The following is an 18,851-nucleotide window of genomic DNA, read 5'->3' on the forward strand; positions in this document are numbered from 1 at the left end:
GAGCTCAATCCTGGCTCTTGAGTTTTAAGTTCTGATGAACTAAAAATGAAGGCGCTCTAGTTTTACTAGAGTGATCCTGGCAGTGGTATAGTGGAAAGAGCTCTGGTCTTAGAATCAAAGACCTTGCCTCCTATGCTTACTGTTGCAGGCTTGGACAAATCCATTTATTTCTATTTGCTCAGTGGCAAAATGTAGACATTTGCATCATAGGAGTGTTATGAGAAACATCCTTTGTAATCTTTATCACAATAGAAATATGAATTATCAAGAGTATTAATAGAAAACCCAAAGAACTCTCGCATTTTCCGTTGCCGTGGAGTTTCCTCCCGTGATCTCCTTTACAAATGGGCTCTGTGGCCTAGCGCCCCTTTCCCCCAAGCCAGGTCACTGGTGACCATCCACCGCAGCCCTCTGCCTCACAGGGGCTGCTCGGGAGCCGCCACTAAGGTTTACATCATCACAAGAAGAACAAGCAACACATGGCAGCAATCCTGTCGAGTGGTTCACTTGTAGCAACCCATGATTACTACGGAAGGCGTCTGGGTTCCACTTCCAGCAACAGCTCCTGTGGAAGTGCTGAGTACTCTGGGGAAGTGATTCCCCACCATCCAGGTCTTCCTAAATCAGACCCAGGTCACTGGTGGGCAAGTTTCTTCTTCGGAAAGTCGAATCATGCATTCATGACAACTGTATTGGAATCCCCAGAGAACTCAGGAACTTTCCAGGTTGCTCAAGGCACGATCAGCTGTGCCCTGGCTCAGGAGGCCATGAGGAAGCAGCATGTCAGTGAGCCCAGTAAAACCAGCACTGGGCCTTCTGCATGAGCAGCAGAACCCTCCTTGCTATCCCCAGCTTCTGAAGTGTGCTAGGCATCAGAGCCCATTTCTCCCTCCCCTCCCCATCCCCTTTCCTCTCCCACCTATTCCCTTAGAATAGACAGTCTGTTTAAGTGTAGAAGTAGTTGCGATGTGTGTGTGGTTTTTTTAAAAAGGAAAACAAAAGCAAAACACCAAAAATCAAATAAAAGAAACCACACTGTTTTTTTTTTTACTATCTGAATCACCTATGTGCTTTCCAGCAGTCTCAGTAACTTCGTTTACTTTATTCTCAACAGAAACCAATAAACTTTGAGCAGCCTTTTTTTTAAAAAAAAAGAGTATTAATAGAGTAATGTTACTTTTTATGTGTAAGTAAAACTGATATCTGGGCAGCTAGGTGACACAGTAGATAGAACACTGGACTTAGAATCAGGAAGTTTCATCTTCATAAGTTCAAATCTGACTTCAAAGTAACTGTATAAATGCTACATCATAAAATTAATGTGTCCTGTGTAGGGAAACACTGGATAGAGCAATGGGCCTAGAGTTATGAAGACCCGAGTTCAAATATGCCCTCAGACTCTCATTAGTTGTGTGACCCTGGAAAAGTCACTAACACAAATTACTCATTTGTAAAATAAACTGGAGAAGAAATTGGTAAATTACTCCAGCATCTTTGCCAAGAAAATTCTAAACAAGATCACAGGAGTCAGACATGACTGAACAATGACTGAGCAATTGAAAAACTGAAGTCAAAAGGCCTGTAAAAGTATAATTAACTTGCATTTCTGATGCTTCCTACTGTGACATCTTGGCCAAAGCTTTGAACTTCCTTCCCTGAACCTCAGTTTCCTTATCTGTAAAATGGGGAGTGGTGGTTAAATAGTATTTAAAGTCTCTTCTAGCCCTAGATCTATAATCTTCTTCTATGAACAATAAAATCTATTTTTGTCTTGCTAAGAACTATAATTTTCAAAAAATGAAACATGAACAGATCAAAAACATAAAAATAAGCCAGAGGAAAAAATAGTTTGTTGCATTAAATGTCTATATTTGACATCTGTACCTCTACAATATTTTTATGACTTTTTTAGGGTTTTCTAATTTTAAAAATGATTTTAAGGAATTCATTTTCATGGTGAAGTATATGCACTAACTTAAGAAAATTATAATTTGACTATAACAAATCAATCAAATACCTCAATATAACTACAAAATATTTGTTTACAAATGTATCGTGAGGGTTTTTCTTTGCATCACTGGGTAAGAAAATGGATAGGAAATAGAATGGTAAAGTCCAACATCTTTCAAATTGGTAATAATTTTCACCCCAAGGGGTAAAATAATTTACTTATACTACTGGAAAAGTGAAAAGAAACAGTACAAAGTCCAGTGCTAGTTGCAATTTTACAAAACTGATGATGAACATGGCATAAATTTCTTTGTTTAAGTCTATGTATAGAAAAACAGTAAATATAAAATGTACTTCATAATTCTAGATCTCAGAGTTGGAGGAAAATTCGTGAAATCATCTGAGCTAATCCTCTCCCATAAGGAAATAAATTTTCATTTTTGTTTGAAAAAATATGAAAAGAAGGAAGAAAAGGAAACAAGCATTTATTTTGCATCTTCTATGGACATGGCACCAATCTAAAAGCTTTATAAATATTATCTCTTTTGATCCTCATAATAATCATGGTAGCTGAATACTATTATTATTCACAATTTACAACTAGAGATACTATAAAGCAGACTGAAGTTAAAATTTTCAGTTTCTAAGTGACACTGCCAAGTTAATGCTGCTAGAGAGTGGCAGATGGAAAACTAGAATTAAGTCTCCCAAATTCTGAATAATCTTTCCATAATAGTTTATTACAATAGTAGATAACTAATATCTAATGTACTATATATACCTAATATATTTTGATACCTGATATAGTTTAAAAATGCATATAATAGGGAAGGGACTACATTACCTAAGATGCCCAAGCTCAATGCAGAGCAAGAATATAATTTCTCATGTGCCTTTCCATGGCACAGCTGTTGCTCAGGAGAGAAAAAAAAGAACTTCTGGAAAGGAGGAGGTGTCTGAGAGAACTATGGAAGCATCTGGAATTCAAGAGTTCAGGTATATACTTGAGGTTCCCTGGGACAAAGAGAGTAGACTTTCTAGTTGTGAAGATATACTGAAACTAGCTGATATTTCCAACTTCTTGCTCTGCCTGCAGAGACTTTAACCTATTAAAATCATGAGCTTTTGTAGGACTTTGTGAGACTCGAATTTCTGTGGTTGGGGAAAAAGAAAGAGAATGAGACTGGTCAAACTAGGAAGGTGGGTGATGATTGCTGTTTGTTGCTTAATCATTTTGCTCCAATAACAATTTCTAGTGTAAGTCTACTTAAATAGTGAGTCAGTGGATAGTTGAATTTAAATCAACTTCAGGAGCTATCAGAGTTATCTGGGTGAGAGAAAAAAAAAAGAACTAGATAGATCATTCATTAAGGAGAATTTCCAATATACAAATCTGGGCCTAAAGTGAATCCAGAATTATTTTAGAAATAAGGCTATAATGACATACATAATAATATGGATAACATTTGATCATGAAAGAATTGACTCTTTTGGTTTCCTGATAAAGGATTAAAAATGTCTATTTTAATTAAACTTTATAATAAGACAGCTATAATATATGATTTACTTGCCAACATGTAGAAGTAATGCTTAATACAATCTGATCCACGGACTGTGATGTTTCTTTGAATCTTTCTTTCTTGTGTTCCAGAGAAGAAACTTCGTGATATCTGTCTTACTGAGTCTAATGTAACTCGATATTGCAGATCTATTAAAAAATTGAAATATTTATCCATCGTTATTTTCATGCCTTAGTAAAATAATTAGAGATTACAGCAAGACATATTTATTCATTATTCAAATAATGAAAGATTTCCATTGACCGACACTCTTAGAAATGTATGAACTCAAGATAATTAATGTTCATGAGGATGACCCTGAAACACATTGAGGTCTTGAACTGGTTCTTTCTCTATAAAATATGCTTTATTGATGCTTTTGCTTATACATCAAAGCCATTTCTGGATACATTTCTCTTCCCTTCCCTGACCCCCAATGGAATAGACTCTTTCCTTATAATGAAGAAAAGCAGTTAAACAGAAACACTAGATAAAGAGATTCTGATAATGTATGTATGCAACATCGTGTTCCTGTCATTGGTTACCTGACTGGCTATTGAGAAGAATGAGGCACATTTTACTTGCTGTTTTCTGGGATCAAGACCAGTTATTGCTATTAATCCAAGTTGAGTGAGCTTATAAATGATCAAAGGAAGATTAAGTTATGGACCAAATGGTTTTAACATTGTGTATTTTATTGAATCCAAACCCTTAAGTCTTGTATGGTACATACATGGTAATGTTCTATTAAACAAATAATTAGGGACTGGTACTCTCAGTTCATTCCCAGATCACATCAGATTATAGTTTCCTGACTATAATATTTTCCACTGCAATAAATTAGAAATATTAGTCCATTGCTTGGCATAGGGGTCTACATTATAATCAATCTTACAAACATTTAATAAATGCCTATTATAGGCAAGTCTTTGTGCTAAGTGTAGGGAAACAAAATAGTCAGGAATGCACTTTGGGATTAAGACTTTAGTTAGCTTATAAGAAGTCCTTTTTTTAGATTGCACTTCTCATCAATAAACATTTACTGAGTCTATTGCACTGTAAAGATAAAATACTGCTAAGATTATTAAAATGCAGATATCTATATGAGCGAATGGAGCTTAGCATAATCTTTATATAATTAAATTAATTAAATAAAAATGCTATCATTTGAAATTAAATTACTTTAAAATAACTTAAAATTTATTTAAATTTAAAGTAATTAAAATACATTTGTATCTTCTATAAATTAAACTATTTTCTCTTTGCACATTTATGTAGTAAAGCTAAGGATTCCACAAGCCATAAATATTAAAACAACAACAATAATAATAGTAATAATAATAATCACAGCTAGTATACTGTTTTATACTATGAGTCAGAGACTGTACTAAATGATTTACAGTTATCATCTCATTTCATTCTCACAAAAAATGGGAGGTTGGTGCTATTTTACAAATAAGGAAATGAAGATAAAAACTGTTAAGTGTCAAATAGTTAGAAAGTGTCTTAGATAAGATTTGAACTTGTAATCTCTTGATTTGAGGTCTGGCTCTCTATCCACTGTACCTGTTTGAACCTGGACTAGTCCCTGAACTGTTGTGTGCCTCAGTTTGCTCATTTGTACAATAAGAATAATAATAGCACCTACCTCCTAGGATTGTTGTGGGGATCAAATGAGAGAAAAAAATATAAAGATCTTCTCAGTACCTAGCATATAGTTGGGGTATTAAACAAATGTTATTTATTATTATTAATCTGGAAGGGATAGTTAAACATTATATCTATATCTATATCTAATCTATCTCTATCTCTATATCTCTATCTATCTCTATCTCTATCTCTATCTCCATCTATCTCTATCTCTATCTCTATCTCTATCTCGATCATCTCTATCTATCTCTATATCTATCTATCTATACATATGGCAGTTAGAAGGTACAATTGACATAGCACTGACCTTGGAATCAGGAGGACTGGTGTTTGAATCCAGCCTCAGAAATTTACTACCTGTGTGACTTTGGGCAGGTCACTTAACCCTGATTGCCTCACATCCGGGGTATATGATGTCAATTATTTTATGGTCCCTTCTTCATTATCTACCAGGCAAATAGACTCTAATACATTATGCCTGTTTCTTTTTTTACTTCCCTCATTACATAATCAGATTCTTCTAGTAAACCTCCATTCCACAGGTAGGTCCTGAGCCATAGCAAAGATAGAGGAGTATAGCAAAATCCTACTGGTATCCAGTAAGATAAAAAGGCATTGTAAGGAAAATGGCATTGAAGTATAACCTAATTGTTCTCTTAGGAAGTGATTTTGTATATGAGAGTTAGGAAGAAGGAAGGATCAAAGATCTAATATGATGGTACTTACCAGCTTCATAAATTGTGTCTTCCTTTGATTTTAGTTTGACATCAAAACACATGGTAGCATTTATGCATACTGTTTCCTTTCCCTCCATCTTACAGTTTTTCTTTTGAATGTTCACTTTATTGGGTGCAAAAGTCATAGTAACTTTAACTTCAGCTACATCTCGAGACCTTTAAGTATAAAAACCAATAGACATTCAATTTATTTTTTCATTTTTTAAAGATTTTATTTATTTTGAGTTTTACAATTTTCCCCTATCTTACTTCCCTCCCCCACCCCCCACAGAAGGCAATTTGCCAATCTCTACATTGTTTCCATGGTATACATTGATACAAATTGAATGTGATGAGAGAGAAATCATATCCTTAAGGAAGAAACATAAAGTATAAGAAATAGCAAGATCAGACAATAAGATATCAGGTTTTTTACTAAATTAAAGTTCATAGTCCTTGGTCTTCGTTCAAACTCCACAGTTCTTTCTCTGGATACAGATGGTATTTTCCATTGCAGACAGCCCCAAATTGTCCCTGATTGTTGCACTGATGGAGTGAGCGAGTCCATCAAGGTCAATCATTGACCCCATGTTGCTGTTAGGATGTGCAGAGTGCTTTGTGAAATCCAGGGTGGGAAAGCTCCTTACCAGCTAAGTAGATCAAGCTTCCTGGAGAAGGTAGCATTTAACTTGAGTCTTAAAGGATGAAGAAGTTAATAAGTAAGAAATTAAGAATCAGCATGGTATATAGTTGAAAAGAATTGGATTTGGACCTGAGTTCCAACCTTGCTACCTTGGCTATCTGTGACAATATAGTTATTAAATCTCTTTGATTCTTAGTTTTCTCATCTGCAAAATTATCTTCTGAGGATTTTTTCTGACTAATTTATGGAATGTAATTCTTGGTGTTAGAGTAAAAATTCTAGGTATTCAGGCCAGGGTAAACAAAGTCAAGAGGTAATTAAATATATGGAATTCATGATAATCTTGTCCAACTAGAGCAGAGAGTACATAGAGAGAAATATAATGAGATAGGATCTGGAAAAATAGGATCATGACCAAATGTGGAGTTTTGGGGGGCTATAATGGAAAAAAGATTCTGAATTTGCAGGTAGAAGACCTTGACTCAAAACCCAGCTCTGTACCTGAATATCTTTCTGACTTTTGGTAAATCACTTAACCTCTATGAGATACATTTCCTCATCTGTAAAATAAAGTGGGGGTTGGTTAGAATAGATGTCTTCTAAGATCTCTTCCAGATTTAAATCACTGGTCACTTGAAGATTTTAAGCAAAGTGGCATGACCAGATCTGAAGATAACCAATGTCTTATAGCTATATGGAGATGGTTTGAATGAAGAAGAAAAATAGAGAAGGAAGACTAATTGCTAGGCTACTGAATAATCTATATATAGAGAGCATTTACAGTGAAGGCCCATACCAGGTGGTGACTATAGAAAAAAGAAAGGAGGGAAAGTATATGAGAGATATTATGGAGGAAAAATCAACAGGGCTTAGGAAGTGATTTTGTATATGAGAGTTAGGAAGAAGGAAGGATCAAAGATCTAATATGATGGTAATTATAAAATAGAGGAACTCTTGGAGAGAAATAAACTTAACTTGAATTTATTAAGTTAGAGGTACTAATGTGACATTCTGATGGACAAGGCCTACAGATAAGTGAAAAGGCAATAGATCTATAAATCTTAAAGCAATAATTAAGTACCCACTGTGTACTCCGTATTAGGTTCTGAGAATAGAGAGACTAAAGGAAATCCTTAACTCAAAAGGCTCATGTCCTATTAGAGGTTACAACATGGACATATACATATATATATATATATATATATATATATATATATGTGTGTGTGTGTGTGTGTGTGTGTGTGTGTGTGTGTGTGTGTATGTGTGTGTATAGCACACACAGAGTAATCTTTTTGGTGGGGGCATTAGTAACTGAAGGAATTAGGCAAACCTTAATGTAGAAGGTAGTTGTTTGAGCTGAATCTTGAAGAAGACTAAGAGGAAGAGGTGTGGAGGGTGTGTCTTCCAGACATAGAGTACAGGGAGTACAATGGCATGGAGCTGGGTAAGAAATGATGTGTCCAAGGAGAAGAACAACCAGAAAGCCATTTTTCCTGGACCATGAATGCATGAAGAACAGTGACATGGAACAAGCTTAGCAAGATATTTTTCTCCAGATGCTAAAAATCATTAAATACCAAACAGAATTTATATTTGCTCAAAAAGATTATAGGGAACCATTCAAGTTAATTGAGTGGCACAATCAGACCTGCTTTGTCAGCTATGTAGAGGATGGACTGGAGTGGTGAGAGACATGAAGTAGGAAGACCATATAGGAGATTGCAGCACTAGTCCAGGCAAGAGTGATAAGATCATATTTAAGATGGGGGAGTATAGAAGGGTACTTATAGGCAGGATATTGCGGCAATAAAATTTGGTAAGTGATTGGATATTTTGTGTGAATGAAAGTAAGGAGTTAAGGATTACACTGAGGTTGTGAGTGTAGGTAACCAGAAGATTGTGCTGTCCTTAAAAGGAAAAAGGGAAGTTTGTAGAATTGTGTTGGTGTTTTCAACAGAAATGGGGAAGTTTTCCATAGCAGTGGATTTTTTTAAGGTAATTAAGTTTGTTTTTGGACATATCCAATGTTGAGAAGCTTGTAGGACATAAATCTGAGAACATTTAATAGGCAGTTGGTACTAGGAGATTCTGGAGCTCAGGAGAGGGATTAGAATTCCATATATAGATTTAGGGGTCACTGATTGGAGATAATTATTGAATTTGTGGAAAGTGGTATGGTTATCAAATTGAGAGAGTGCAAAGAGCAAAGAGCCCAAGACAGAGGTCTTGGTAACACCTACCATTAAAAAGACAAAAAGGTTTGCTTAAGATCCAACAAAGGAGGCTAAGGAAAGGTCAAATATAGGAGAAAATGTCAAGTTAAAACAGTGTCACAACAACTCAGAAAGGAGAAATTCTCCAGGAAGAAGTAGGGATCAATAGTGTCAAAATCTGTAGAGAGGTCAAGAATGATGGGGGTCATGAAAAGACCATCAGATGTGACAACTAAGAGATTAACAAGACTTTGAGGGGTGGCTAGGTGGTGTAGTGGATAAAGCACCGGCCTTGGAGTCAGGAGTACCTGGGTTCAAATCCAGTCTCAGACATTTAATAATTACCTAGCTGTGTGGCCTTGGGCAAGCCACTTAACCCCATTGCCTTGCGAAAAACCTAAAAAAAAAAACCCAAACCCCACAAAAAATCAACACTTTGATTAGAGAAATAAGTCTGAGGAAATGGCAAGGGGATAAGGAATGAATGAATGGAAAAGGTGCAAAAGTACTAAATATAGGTAAGTTGGCTATTTTGTTTGAGTTTTCCTGAGAAAGTAAGGGGAGATATAGAATAATAAATCGAGCATATGATAATCTAGTGAGTCATAGTGTTGTTTTGGTTTTCTGCAATAATGAAGAACAAGCACCAGAAACTTTTTAAGGCTGGGGGAAATTTGGGTCTGTCTGTAGGCAGCAGTTGGAGGATTGGAAGGAATTGGGGATGCTTGTGAATCAATCTCTTGGAGAAGAAGGGATTGAATAATATTTGGGTGAACTTGACAAGGAGAAAGGTTATTTTTTAACCAGCAGCAGTAAAATGGAAGAAAGAATGATGTAGGAGTGAAATCAAAGAATTGTGAGGAGGAGAAAGATGAAGATGATGTCCACTGCAAATATCCACTCTTTTTTTTGCAGCAAAATATGAAGTATTCACTTAAGAGACTAGGAGAAGATGGTTTGAAAAATATGGAGCTTAGGGGTGGCTAGGTGGTGTAGTGGATAAAGCACTGGCCCTGGAGTCAGGAGTACCTGGGTTCAAATCCGGTCTCAAACACTTAATAATTACCTAGCTGTGGCCTTGGGCAATCCACTTAACCCCATTTGCCTTGCAAAAAATATCCTAAAAATATGGAGCTTGGCTGAAAAGCAGAGATAGGGATCAGAGTAATCTATATAAGTAAAGTACCTGAAACTACTGAATTAATGAACTTATTGAGTGTAGAAAGGGGATCATCATTGATAAACCTTGGGAAAGTCTCCTTTTAATGGGTTGTGAAGAGCATGAGGAGTCAGTGAAAGAGAGGCAGAAGAAATAACTAGAGTGGGGGAAAATCAATAGTGATGGTGTTCTTGAAGCTAAGAATTAAATGAATATCTATAAAGAAATGGCTTACCATTTCCAAATCTTCATAGAGGTCAAGAGGATGAGGACTAAAAGAAGACCCTTGGATGGGAGAAATTGTAGCCATTAAGAATCCTTTTTTGGTATAATAGTAGGTGTGAAAGCCAGATTGCATATTATTGACAGATAGATGAAAGGATGGATAGGATATATATATATATATATATATATATATATATATATATATATATCCTGTAGCTATATATATATATATATATATATATATATATATATCCTGTAGCTATAGAACTATAGCAATCTCTCTAATTTCCTATTCATCTCTCTCTCTCTCTCTCTCTCTCTCTCTCTCCCTGTCTCAGTCTGTTTCTATATGTGTCTCTCTGTCTCTTTCTGTCTCTCTCACAGACATCTCTTGACACACCATTCTAACCTGGAGATATCTTTGAGGAGTCTTTTGAATATTTCTAGGTTTCTTGACATAGAGTTTACTGTGATCCTATCACATGAATTGGGGGGGGGGTAACTTTTGATTGGCTGTCTACATCTTTAAATATGGTGAGACAATGCTCTTTTGGCTATACTCTTTTCCCACCACTCTTTTGGATGTGCTCTTTTCTTGGACTACTATCTGATGCATCCAGCATAGCCATGAACTGAACTGGTGAGAGGGGAAGACTTGCCTGAGGTATTAGCTTTTGCTTTGTGGTACTTGACTTATTCAGTTTCAGGAGTGGCATATAATCCCCAATGACCTGGGAGTTCAATCTATGGAGAACATGGAGCCAAGATTTTATGACCAGTCATCCAGACATGGAAGCCCTAGAAACCAGGGGGCCTCTGACTATAACTGGGGTGAGGGGGAAGTTTGGACTTGAAAATAGAACTGTGTTCTATAGAATTCTAGCTATGAACCCAATCTTTTTCACCTTCTCAGAGAAGGAAACTATTTGAAAGGTTGTATGTGTGTATGTTTGTATACAGAGATTGTGTATGTGTATAGATATTTATACATATGTAGAGAGATGTATGTATTATGTAATATTGATATATTCATTTCTATATTACACACACACACACACACACACACACACAAACTGGTTTGAAGAAGTCCTAGTATTTTGCTTGTAGGTACTGGGAAATATAAAGACAAAACCCATAGGCTCATAGATTTAAAGCTAGAAGGGGACACTAGACATCTAGCTTCTTTGTATAGATAAGGAAATGGAGATTTGGAAGATTAAGGTAATTTTCCATCAGCAAATTGCTAATAAGCATCTCACATGGCCTCTATCCTTCAGAATATTGTGCTATATGGGAGTGATATAATATACACACAAAAGAAAATACAAAATATGTACAAAGAAACATAAAATTAGAAAAAGAACATTGAGTACTAGATGGAGGAATATAGGAAAGGTCTCTGCTTTCTTTGAGAGCAAATAAAAGAAAAATGATATTGCATGATTGTATAGTAAGCCAGGTACCCTGTCTTAAACTGTTGTTTTAGCACTTGGAAGGGTGAGGACAATGCCATGTACATAATGGATTCTTAACTGTTGATTCTATTTTTTTGCTTAGTTTTCTTCTTTCAAACATTTAACAAATATTTTATATTTTGCCTATGTGTATCCAACAAGTTTGTCCCTACTCATAGGCAACTATTCAGAGCTAAAAAATGTTCTATAGTTGTCTCGTTTTTGCTATTTTCCCCACTTCATTCATCAGATTTATTGACTTTTCTTATTTACTCATATATATGTGTGTATTACATAATTGGATATATAAATCAATATATCTTACATAATTGTGTATATAACAGAATTAGGCATACTAATACAGTAGACAGCTCTCTGTGTTTCCAAGCTATGTTCAAAAGAAAATCAAAATATTTGTATTTAAACATAAGGTTAAGAAGTTGAAAAGAAACAAATTCTGTTAGGTGCTTTAAAAATACCCACCAGAAGAGGGCAGCACCACCAAGGCCTCCAATGGTCACATCAGTCAGTCCATCTCCATTTAAATCCATTTCTCCATGTATAGACTGGCCAAAAAATTTCAGTGTCTCTCCATCTCCACCTGATGGAATACGCTGTGAGAATTCCCAATAGTATTATCCATGTGAGAATTGGATGTTAGAAGCACTTTAAATATGAATCTAAATTACACTTTAGCTGATTTACAAATGTATGATGTAACACAAATAGAGTAAGGAAGGAAAATAGATGAAAAATGAAGAAGGAAGAAAGAAAGAAAAAGAGGAGAGAGAAAAAAAATTTTTTTTTGGAACTGTGCTCAAATATACTCTTGTGAAGGCAGTAGGAAATACTCTGTTTTTATTAAAGGATATTTTGCTTTTTCGAAATCCTAGGCAAAATCATTTCGGTCATTGACATCAGAGAGGAAAAAATGCTCTCATTTTATCCTAGTGGAGACTTATGAAAAGCATTCCCATTGCCCTCTGTCAGTCTCTAAAGAACCACTGACAAGTCCTGAATACTTTGAATGGAGTATTTCAGAGCAGATGATGTAAGAGGAAGTTATACATGGAGACCAAATGAGGGATTGGAGAGTATTGAAGGATCTAAGGCATTTTGCCTCTAATTATAGCATTTACACATAGATCATTTCCTTTTTTGCCCTAGAAACAGAATCTTTTAAAAAATAGATACAGGTACAACAAATCAATGGTATTGAGATGTGGTCACTACTTTCAGTAACTTCAAATACTAATTAGACACTGGAACACCACAATGACAATGAATAGCTGGTACACCAGCTTGGCTATTGTTAGGTTTGATGACAAATAAAAGAAATAGAATCAAAAGGTTAGATAGCTTTCCTAAATTTAAGAGGGTTTCAGCTACATTATATGGATGAGGCAGGTCAATAAAGTGACAAAGTAAATCATAAAAATGATTATTTTTTCCTTAACTAATAATTTGTGGTTCATTGAATTATTCTGTGTCAGCAAAAGCAATGATATTTTTTCCTCATGTATGTTTCAAAAGGTGGTTATTAACATTTAAACAAAAACATAGTAGATTCAGTTTGATTTTAGGTTCTCCCAAATCTAAGTAGCACATGTAATAATAATAATAATAATAATAATAATAATAATAATAATAATAATTTGATAATAATATATAGCACTTGTGTGATGTGTTTTACAATTATTATCTCATTTGATCCTCATAAAAACCCTGGAGGTAGGTATTATTTTTATTATCTACATTTTGTTGATGAGAAAACTGAGGCAAACAAAAGTTTTTACTCGCCTTGGGACACATAGCTAGTAAATGCTAGTAGAGATAGTGGTCCTATGTCCTCATTTTATAGATGAAGAAACTACTAGATTTGAGTCAGAGGACTTGGGTCAAAATCTCTGTTCTGTCTACCTCTGTGACCTTGAACAAGTCATTTAATTTCTCTGGGCCTCAGATTTCTTCTCTAAAAAATAAAGGAATTTGAGTAGTAGGTAAACTCTAAGGTTTATCTTTAGGAAAGCTCTATCTCTAGGAGTAGCCTATGAAACCCAGAAAGAGCTAGTGACTTGCCCAAGATGATGTAGAACTGAGATCTTAATCTAGATCTTTTTATGTCATATCTAATTATTTCACAGAATCAGAATCACAGAGATGATAGAGATTTCAGAGATCAGAAAATCTGTAGTGGTTGGTAATCAAAGCTGGAGCTCCCTCCCAATCTCTGCCATGATGTTTGGTTTGGCAATATTCTTTCTTAAAAATGGAGCCCAGAACTGAACATTGCATGCCAAATGTAGTCTAAATATGATTCATTGACCCACCATGGCAACAATATTAATTTTTACAGTGGATAGAGCAATAGGTCAGGAGTCAGGATGATCTAAGTTCAGATATGGCCTCAGACACTAATTGGTCAGATGATCTTGAACAAGTCACTTAATTTGTTTGCTTCAGTTTTCTCACTCATCTGTAAAAATGAACTGGGGAAGGAAATGGCAGACCGACTCAATATCTTTATCAAGAAAACCTCATATGGGGCGGCTAGGTGGTGCAGTGGATAGAGCACTTGGCCTTGGAGTCAGGAGTACCTGAGTTCAAATACAACTTCAGACACTTAATAATTACCTAGCCATGTGGCCTTGGGCAAGCCATTTAACCCCATTGCTAAACCTCATATGAGTTCACAAAGACTTGGACAATACCAGCCTATCTTTGGAGATTCCTTTCTTTTGTAAAATAATACTTGTTGGCTTCTTAAATGCATCTTTTTTTTAGATTTATTGGATTAATTTTAAAATAATAGTAGCACAACAAAGGAAAGATATTCCTACTTCATGTGCTAAAAATTAGTTAATTATATTATCTTCTGACTTCCCGTGTGTCTGCTTAACACTATTTTGTAAATAATGTCATAAGGAACTTAAATGAAACCACTTATTTACTAAATGGAGTGAATAGATTGCTATTGAAATTTTCTACTTGTTTCTGTATCTAGTCGTAGTTCAAATAATATTGGGACTTTTTTTTTTAAAGGTTTTTGCAAAGCAATGGCGTTAAGTGGCTTGGGGATGTTTTAAAAAATGAAATAGTCCAGTGTCTAATTAAAATCAATTTCTATAATACAATCTGCAAGTTCAATAATGACATTAAAATTACAGAAAAGTTAACTTTTTTTAAAAAAGGGAAACAAATAGTCAATGTCAGTCTTGTATTCATGTTATGTAAGCTTAGTGAACTGTATTGTATTTATGCACTGTGGAATTGTTCAATACCCAGACAGCTCTGGCTCTCAGAAAACATTAAATTATAATGTTCTTTTAAAGTCTCCAGTGTTTATTGTGTAGTAAACATTGCTGTAAAAGACCATTGTGGTAGTGGTTTATTTTTCTCAGGCAGAAAAGGCACTTTATGTTTATAGATTATGAGTTGCTAATTGTCTATAAAATTTTACTTAAATATTTTTTTTAATGCCAGATCTCTCTGAAGACCAAGCTCTGGTTTTTTTTTTAGCTTTTTTTTTGCAACAAGAATTCCTTAAAGGTAAATCATGAGGTTTTGCAAATAGATTTTAATAAGAAAATTATGATTCTAGAATACATAACTACAATTGTGGCATAATTTCACTAAAATGGCATAGTTATTGCATATTAAATGACATTTTGGTTGCCTTTTTAAGCAAGTTAATTACTGTTCATTTTTTCCCCCAAAAGTAGCACCTTAATGGAGAGACCAAATGCATTTCAGATGCTAAATGGCATAGTTGGAACATTTTTTTTTGTTTTTATAGTTATTGTTTAGAAAAGGCTAGATCATGGAGATATGAGAATATCAACTGGAGTGGGACTTAGATAAAAGAAAAAAATCATAATGCGGTTTCTTTTGTGGAAAAAACAACAGCAACATCAAGACCCAAACTGGCAAGATCATGAATCTGGTTTTTCCAAAAAAGAATCACAATCAAGAATCAGTGTAAAGAGCACCACTTGTACAGATAAGAAGTTTGATAACCAGACATCATCACAAAATTTGATTTCTTACTTGTGCAAATTCTTTCCTTATGGTCTTGCCACTTCCATGATAAATGTATACAGCCCCTCCATGATCATCTTCTAAGGGTGCACCAATCACTACATCATTAAATCCATCAAGGTTGAGGTCCTTCACAGAAGCAATAGCTGTTCCAAAACGAGCCCCACAAGGCTCATTTTTGTTCTTCTTTTTGCAAGAATCATGCTTGAGGGATGAACAGCAAGTTTGCTTAATGGGCTCCAGGCTCATCTGGTATTCAAACCTAGTCTATGGGAAAGAGGAAAAGAGATATTTATTGACACTATCATTACTGCATATGAGCAGACTTTTTTAAAGTACTAAAATCTTTGCTAGTAATGACCTCCATAACTGCAAAATGACTGTGTGGGTAAAGTTAAGGATTCTGCATGGTTAAGGAGCTACATAAGTAAAGGATCACAGGGATGTGGAAAAGGAGTTCAGTTGAAAATTTATCACTATCTTTTCATCTGTAGGGCTGAAGTCAGTGGACACCTCAAAACATATTGATAATATTAACAAATTGGTGTTTTAAAGGCATCTTCACTCATCGTACTATCTTTTTTATTCAATCCTACCCTCCTTGGAAAAGTCCCCCAAAAAAGAGATGATCACGGATTCTCTTCTGTAGAACCAAGTTCAAAGAACAAAGTTATTTCAAGTGTTGTGAATCTGGGATGAATGGAATAAGTAATAAGAAGTAGAAGATGGAAGAAAATATAAATAAATGAAAAAAAATGAAAAGTTGAATAAAAGAAAAAAGGAAGATAACAAGAAGAAAAGAGAAACTGGGTCATTTACTTTATTTTAGGTTTTTGCAAAGCAAATGGGGTTAAGTGTCTTGCCCAAGGCCACACAACTATGTAGTTATTGTCTGAGGTCACATTTGAACTCAGGTCCTCCTGACTCCAGGGCCAGTGCTGTATCCACTGTGCTACCTAGCCACCCCCAGAGGTCATTTAATCTTATAAAATAACAATTGTACACTTAATCAGGAGATTCTGAGATATTTAGAAACATCAAATTTTAATAACATCAACTGCAATACAATTATGGTAATGTTCATATCTACTGGGAATAGTCAGTGTTGTATAACGAACAGACAATAATTCTCTGAATTGGAAAGACCTGGGTCTGAGACCCACCAAAACTGATTCTTTATCCACAATGCCTTGTAATGCCTTTTACACAGCTGCCACTGACCATAGTGACTTTATGAGCCTTGGCAAGTTATTTGTAATGACCCCCGGGCACTTTCTAAAACTATAAATTTCAGAGTGGTCATTGGTAGAAGGTGTTTCCTCCTACAGAAATGGAGTGACACATTTATTCTAGATATCTATTCATCTATCTGTAAAACATAACATTTAGCAATAATATTACTAATATTAATATAAGTAGAAATAAAGGGATAGTGTGACCTTGAGTCACACACTACCTTGTTAAGGTTCAGTTTCATAATCATTAAATATGACTAATATTATGTGTTATTAGTATCATAGATGTTACCTAAAGTCTCTTTCATCTCTAAATCTGTGGTATTATATGATACCATGATAATATACATAGAATTAATAGTATTTAAATTCCTTTCTACAGATAGAGAAACTGAAACAAAATCCACTCAACAAATGAATGTTAGAGCTCTGGGCAGAAGACAAATTTTATGATGATATTATATGCAAAGTTTTCTGGATAGAGAGTCTATTGGCCTAGATTATAATGTTATATTTTTCTCCTAGCTGACCTTGGCAAAATCACTCACTCTATAACTGTCTGTCTGTCTGCCTGTCTCTCTTTTCTCTCTTTGTATTTCTCAATCTCTCTTCCTGATTCTGTTTCTTTTTTCTCTATTTGTCTCTGTCTCTCCCTTGCAGGGGATGGGCCCTAGCTTGTGAGGAAATTCCAGGAAACTTTCTCTGCATCTATGGCTGTGTAACTCACCTATAATTTAAAGAGTTTGGGAATTTGTTTTGGACATGGAGAGATTAAGTGACTTGCCCATTGTTATTCAACCTGATATGTGTGAGAGGTAGATCTTGAAACCAGATTTTTCTTATTTTAAAACTGGTCTTCTGTCCATCTATGGCATACTGTACCTCCTACATGCTCTTTATTCATTGCAGAATCTATTAATTACCACACAGGAGACATTTTTAATGCTTGTACCCCCCATATTAAAAGTCCAAATTCTTCTTTTCAAAAATATTGATGAGTCCAGGAAATTTCTTTCCTAAGCTTCTTTCCCCTATAAATAATGTAGCATGGAGTAATTCATTACTTAACTTTGCGTGAAAAGAGGAGATGCCCTCAGATTCCTACTCAAATATTACTATTATTATTATTACCTGATTCATAGCATATACATATACTTTCCCTTGTTCTTCCTTCTCTGTTCCCATATACATGGGAGCTCCAACCAGAAGAATGTCAGTGAAGGAATCTTTGTCAATGTCAATTGTTGTTAAAACACTGCCAAAGTAGGATCCAATCTAATCAACATAAAGGAAAACTCAATGATTATCAAAATTCCCAGGGAAGCATTGAGTTATTATTTCCTATACTCATATTAAGATGTCAGAATTATTATTATTATTACTAGCATTGATGACTCCTTATATTTTACCATGTTAAAACTGCTTTCACTTTTCTGATCCTGTTTGAATACAACTCATGACAGGAATGTGTGGTATGGCCAGTATTATCACGTCCTTTACAAACAAGATAGAACTGAGTCTAAGAGAGGTTAAGCACTCTGAAACTGTTGAATTGAAGGTTAAGGTAACCTGAATACAAGGTATCTCCAAAGTTTTAGGACATTTTGAAGTGTTAATGGCTTTAAATGTCTTAAGATTTGGGGGACAAACTGAATAGTATCCAATTTCTCCAGCAGATGCTTTTATGTCATTACAAGGAGGAAGAAAAATCCGAACACTGGAGTTGGACATAGAAATAATGTCTCAGCTTCATTGTCTCAAAAATAATGGATATATGTGGGCTTTGAGAATTCCCAACAGCGTGGATATGTGGAAATTTTAGTACTTGGGAGTGGATAATCAAAAGGCACAGGAACAGATTTTATCCTTCCTCCAAATCTCAGCTCTTGTCTTTCCATGAATGATTGTCTAGTCAGCAAAGACATTTTCTTTTTTGTAAGAATTTCTTTTTTAGGTTTTTTGCTAGGCAATGAGGTTAAGTGGCTTGCCCAAGGTCAGATTTGAACTCA

General features: G+C 35.0%; 2 protein-coding genes across 2 annotated transcripts in view; one reads left to right on the top strand and one right to left on the bottom strand.

The window, feature by feature from the left end:
- The window catches only part of ITGA1 (integrin subunit alpha 1), a 191,129-nt gene that overhangs the window by 43,535 nt on the left and 128,743 nt on the right, over positions 1-18,851 (bottom strand). The window contains exons 13-17 of the mRNA XM_074208716.1: positions 17,974-18,117; positions 15,617-15,874; positions 12,053-12,183; positions 5,886-6,052; positions 3,522-3,658 (exon numbers count right to left, since the gene is read on the bottom strand). Of these exons, the coding sequence (XP_074064817.1) occupies positions 3,522-3,658; positions 5,886-6,052; positions 12,053-12,183; positions 15,617-15,874; positions 17,974-18,117 (837 nt within the window). The remainder of the gene's footprint in view (positions 1-3,521; positions 3,659-5,885; positions 6,053-12,052; positions 12,184-15,616; positions 15,875-17,973; positions 18,118-18,851) is intronic.
- Positions 415-824, top strand: LOC141503488 (pancreatic progenitor cell differentiation and proliferation factor-like). Its single transcript, XM_074208718.1, has one exon. The coding sequence runs from the start codon at positions 480-482 to the stop codon at positions 822-824; it is 345 nt and encodes a 114-aa protein (XP_074064819.1). The 5' UTR covers positions 415-479.

This window comes from Macrotis lagotis, chromosome X, assembly GCF_037893015.1.
Source record: "Macrotis lagotis isolate mMagLag1 chromosome X, bilby.v1.9.chrom.fasta, whole genome shotgun sequence".
In the NCBI taxonomy this organism is placed as follows: domain Eukaryota; kingdom Metazoa; phylum Chordata; class Mammalia; order Peramelemorphia; family Peramelidae; genus Macrotis; species Macrotis lagotis.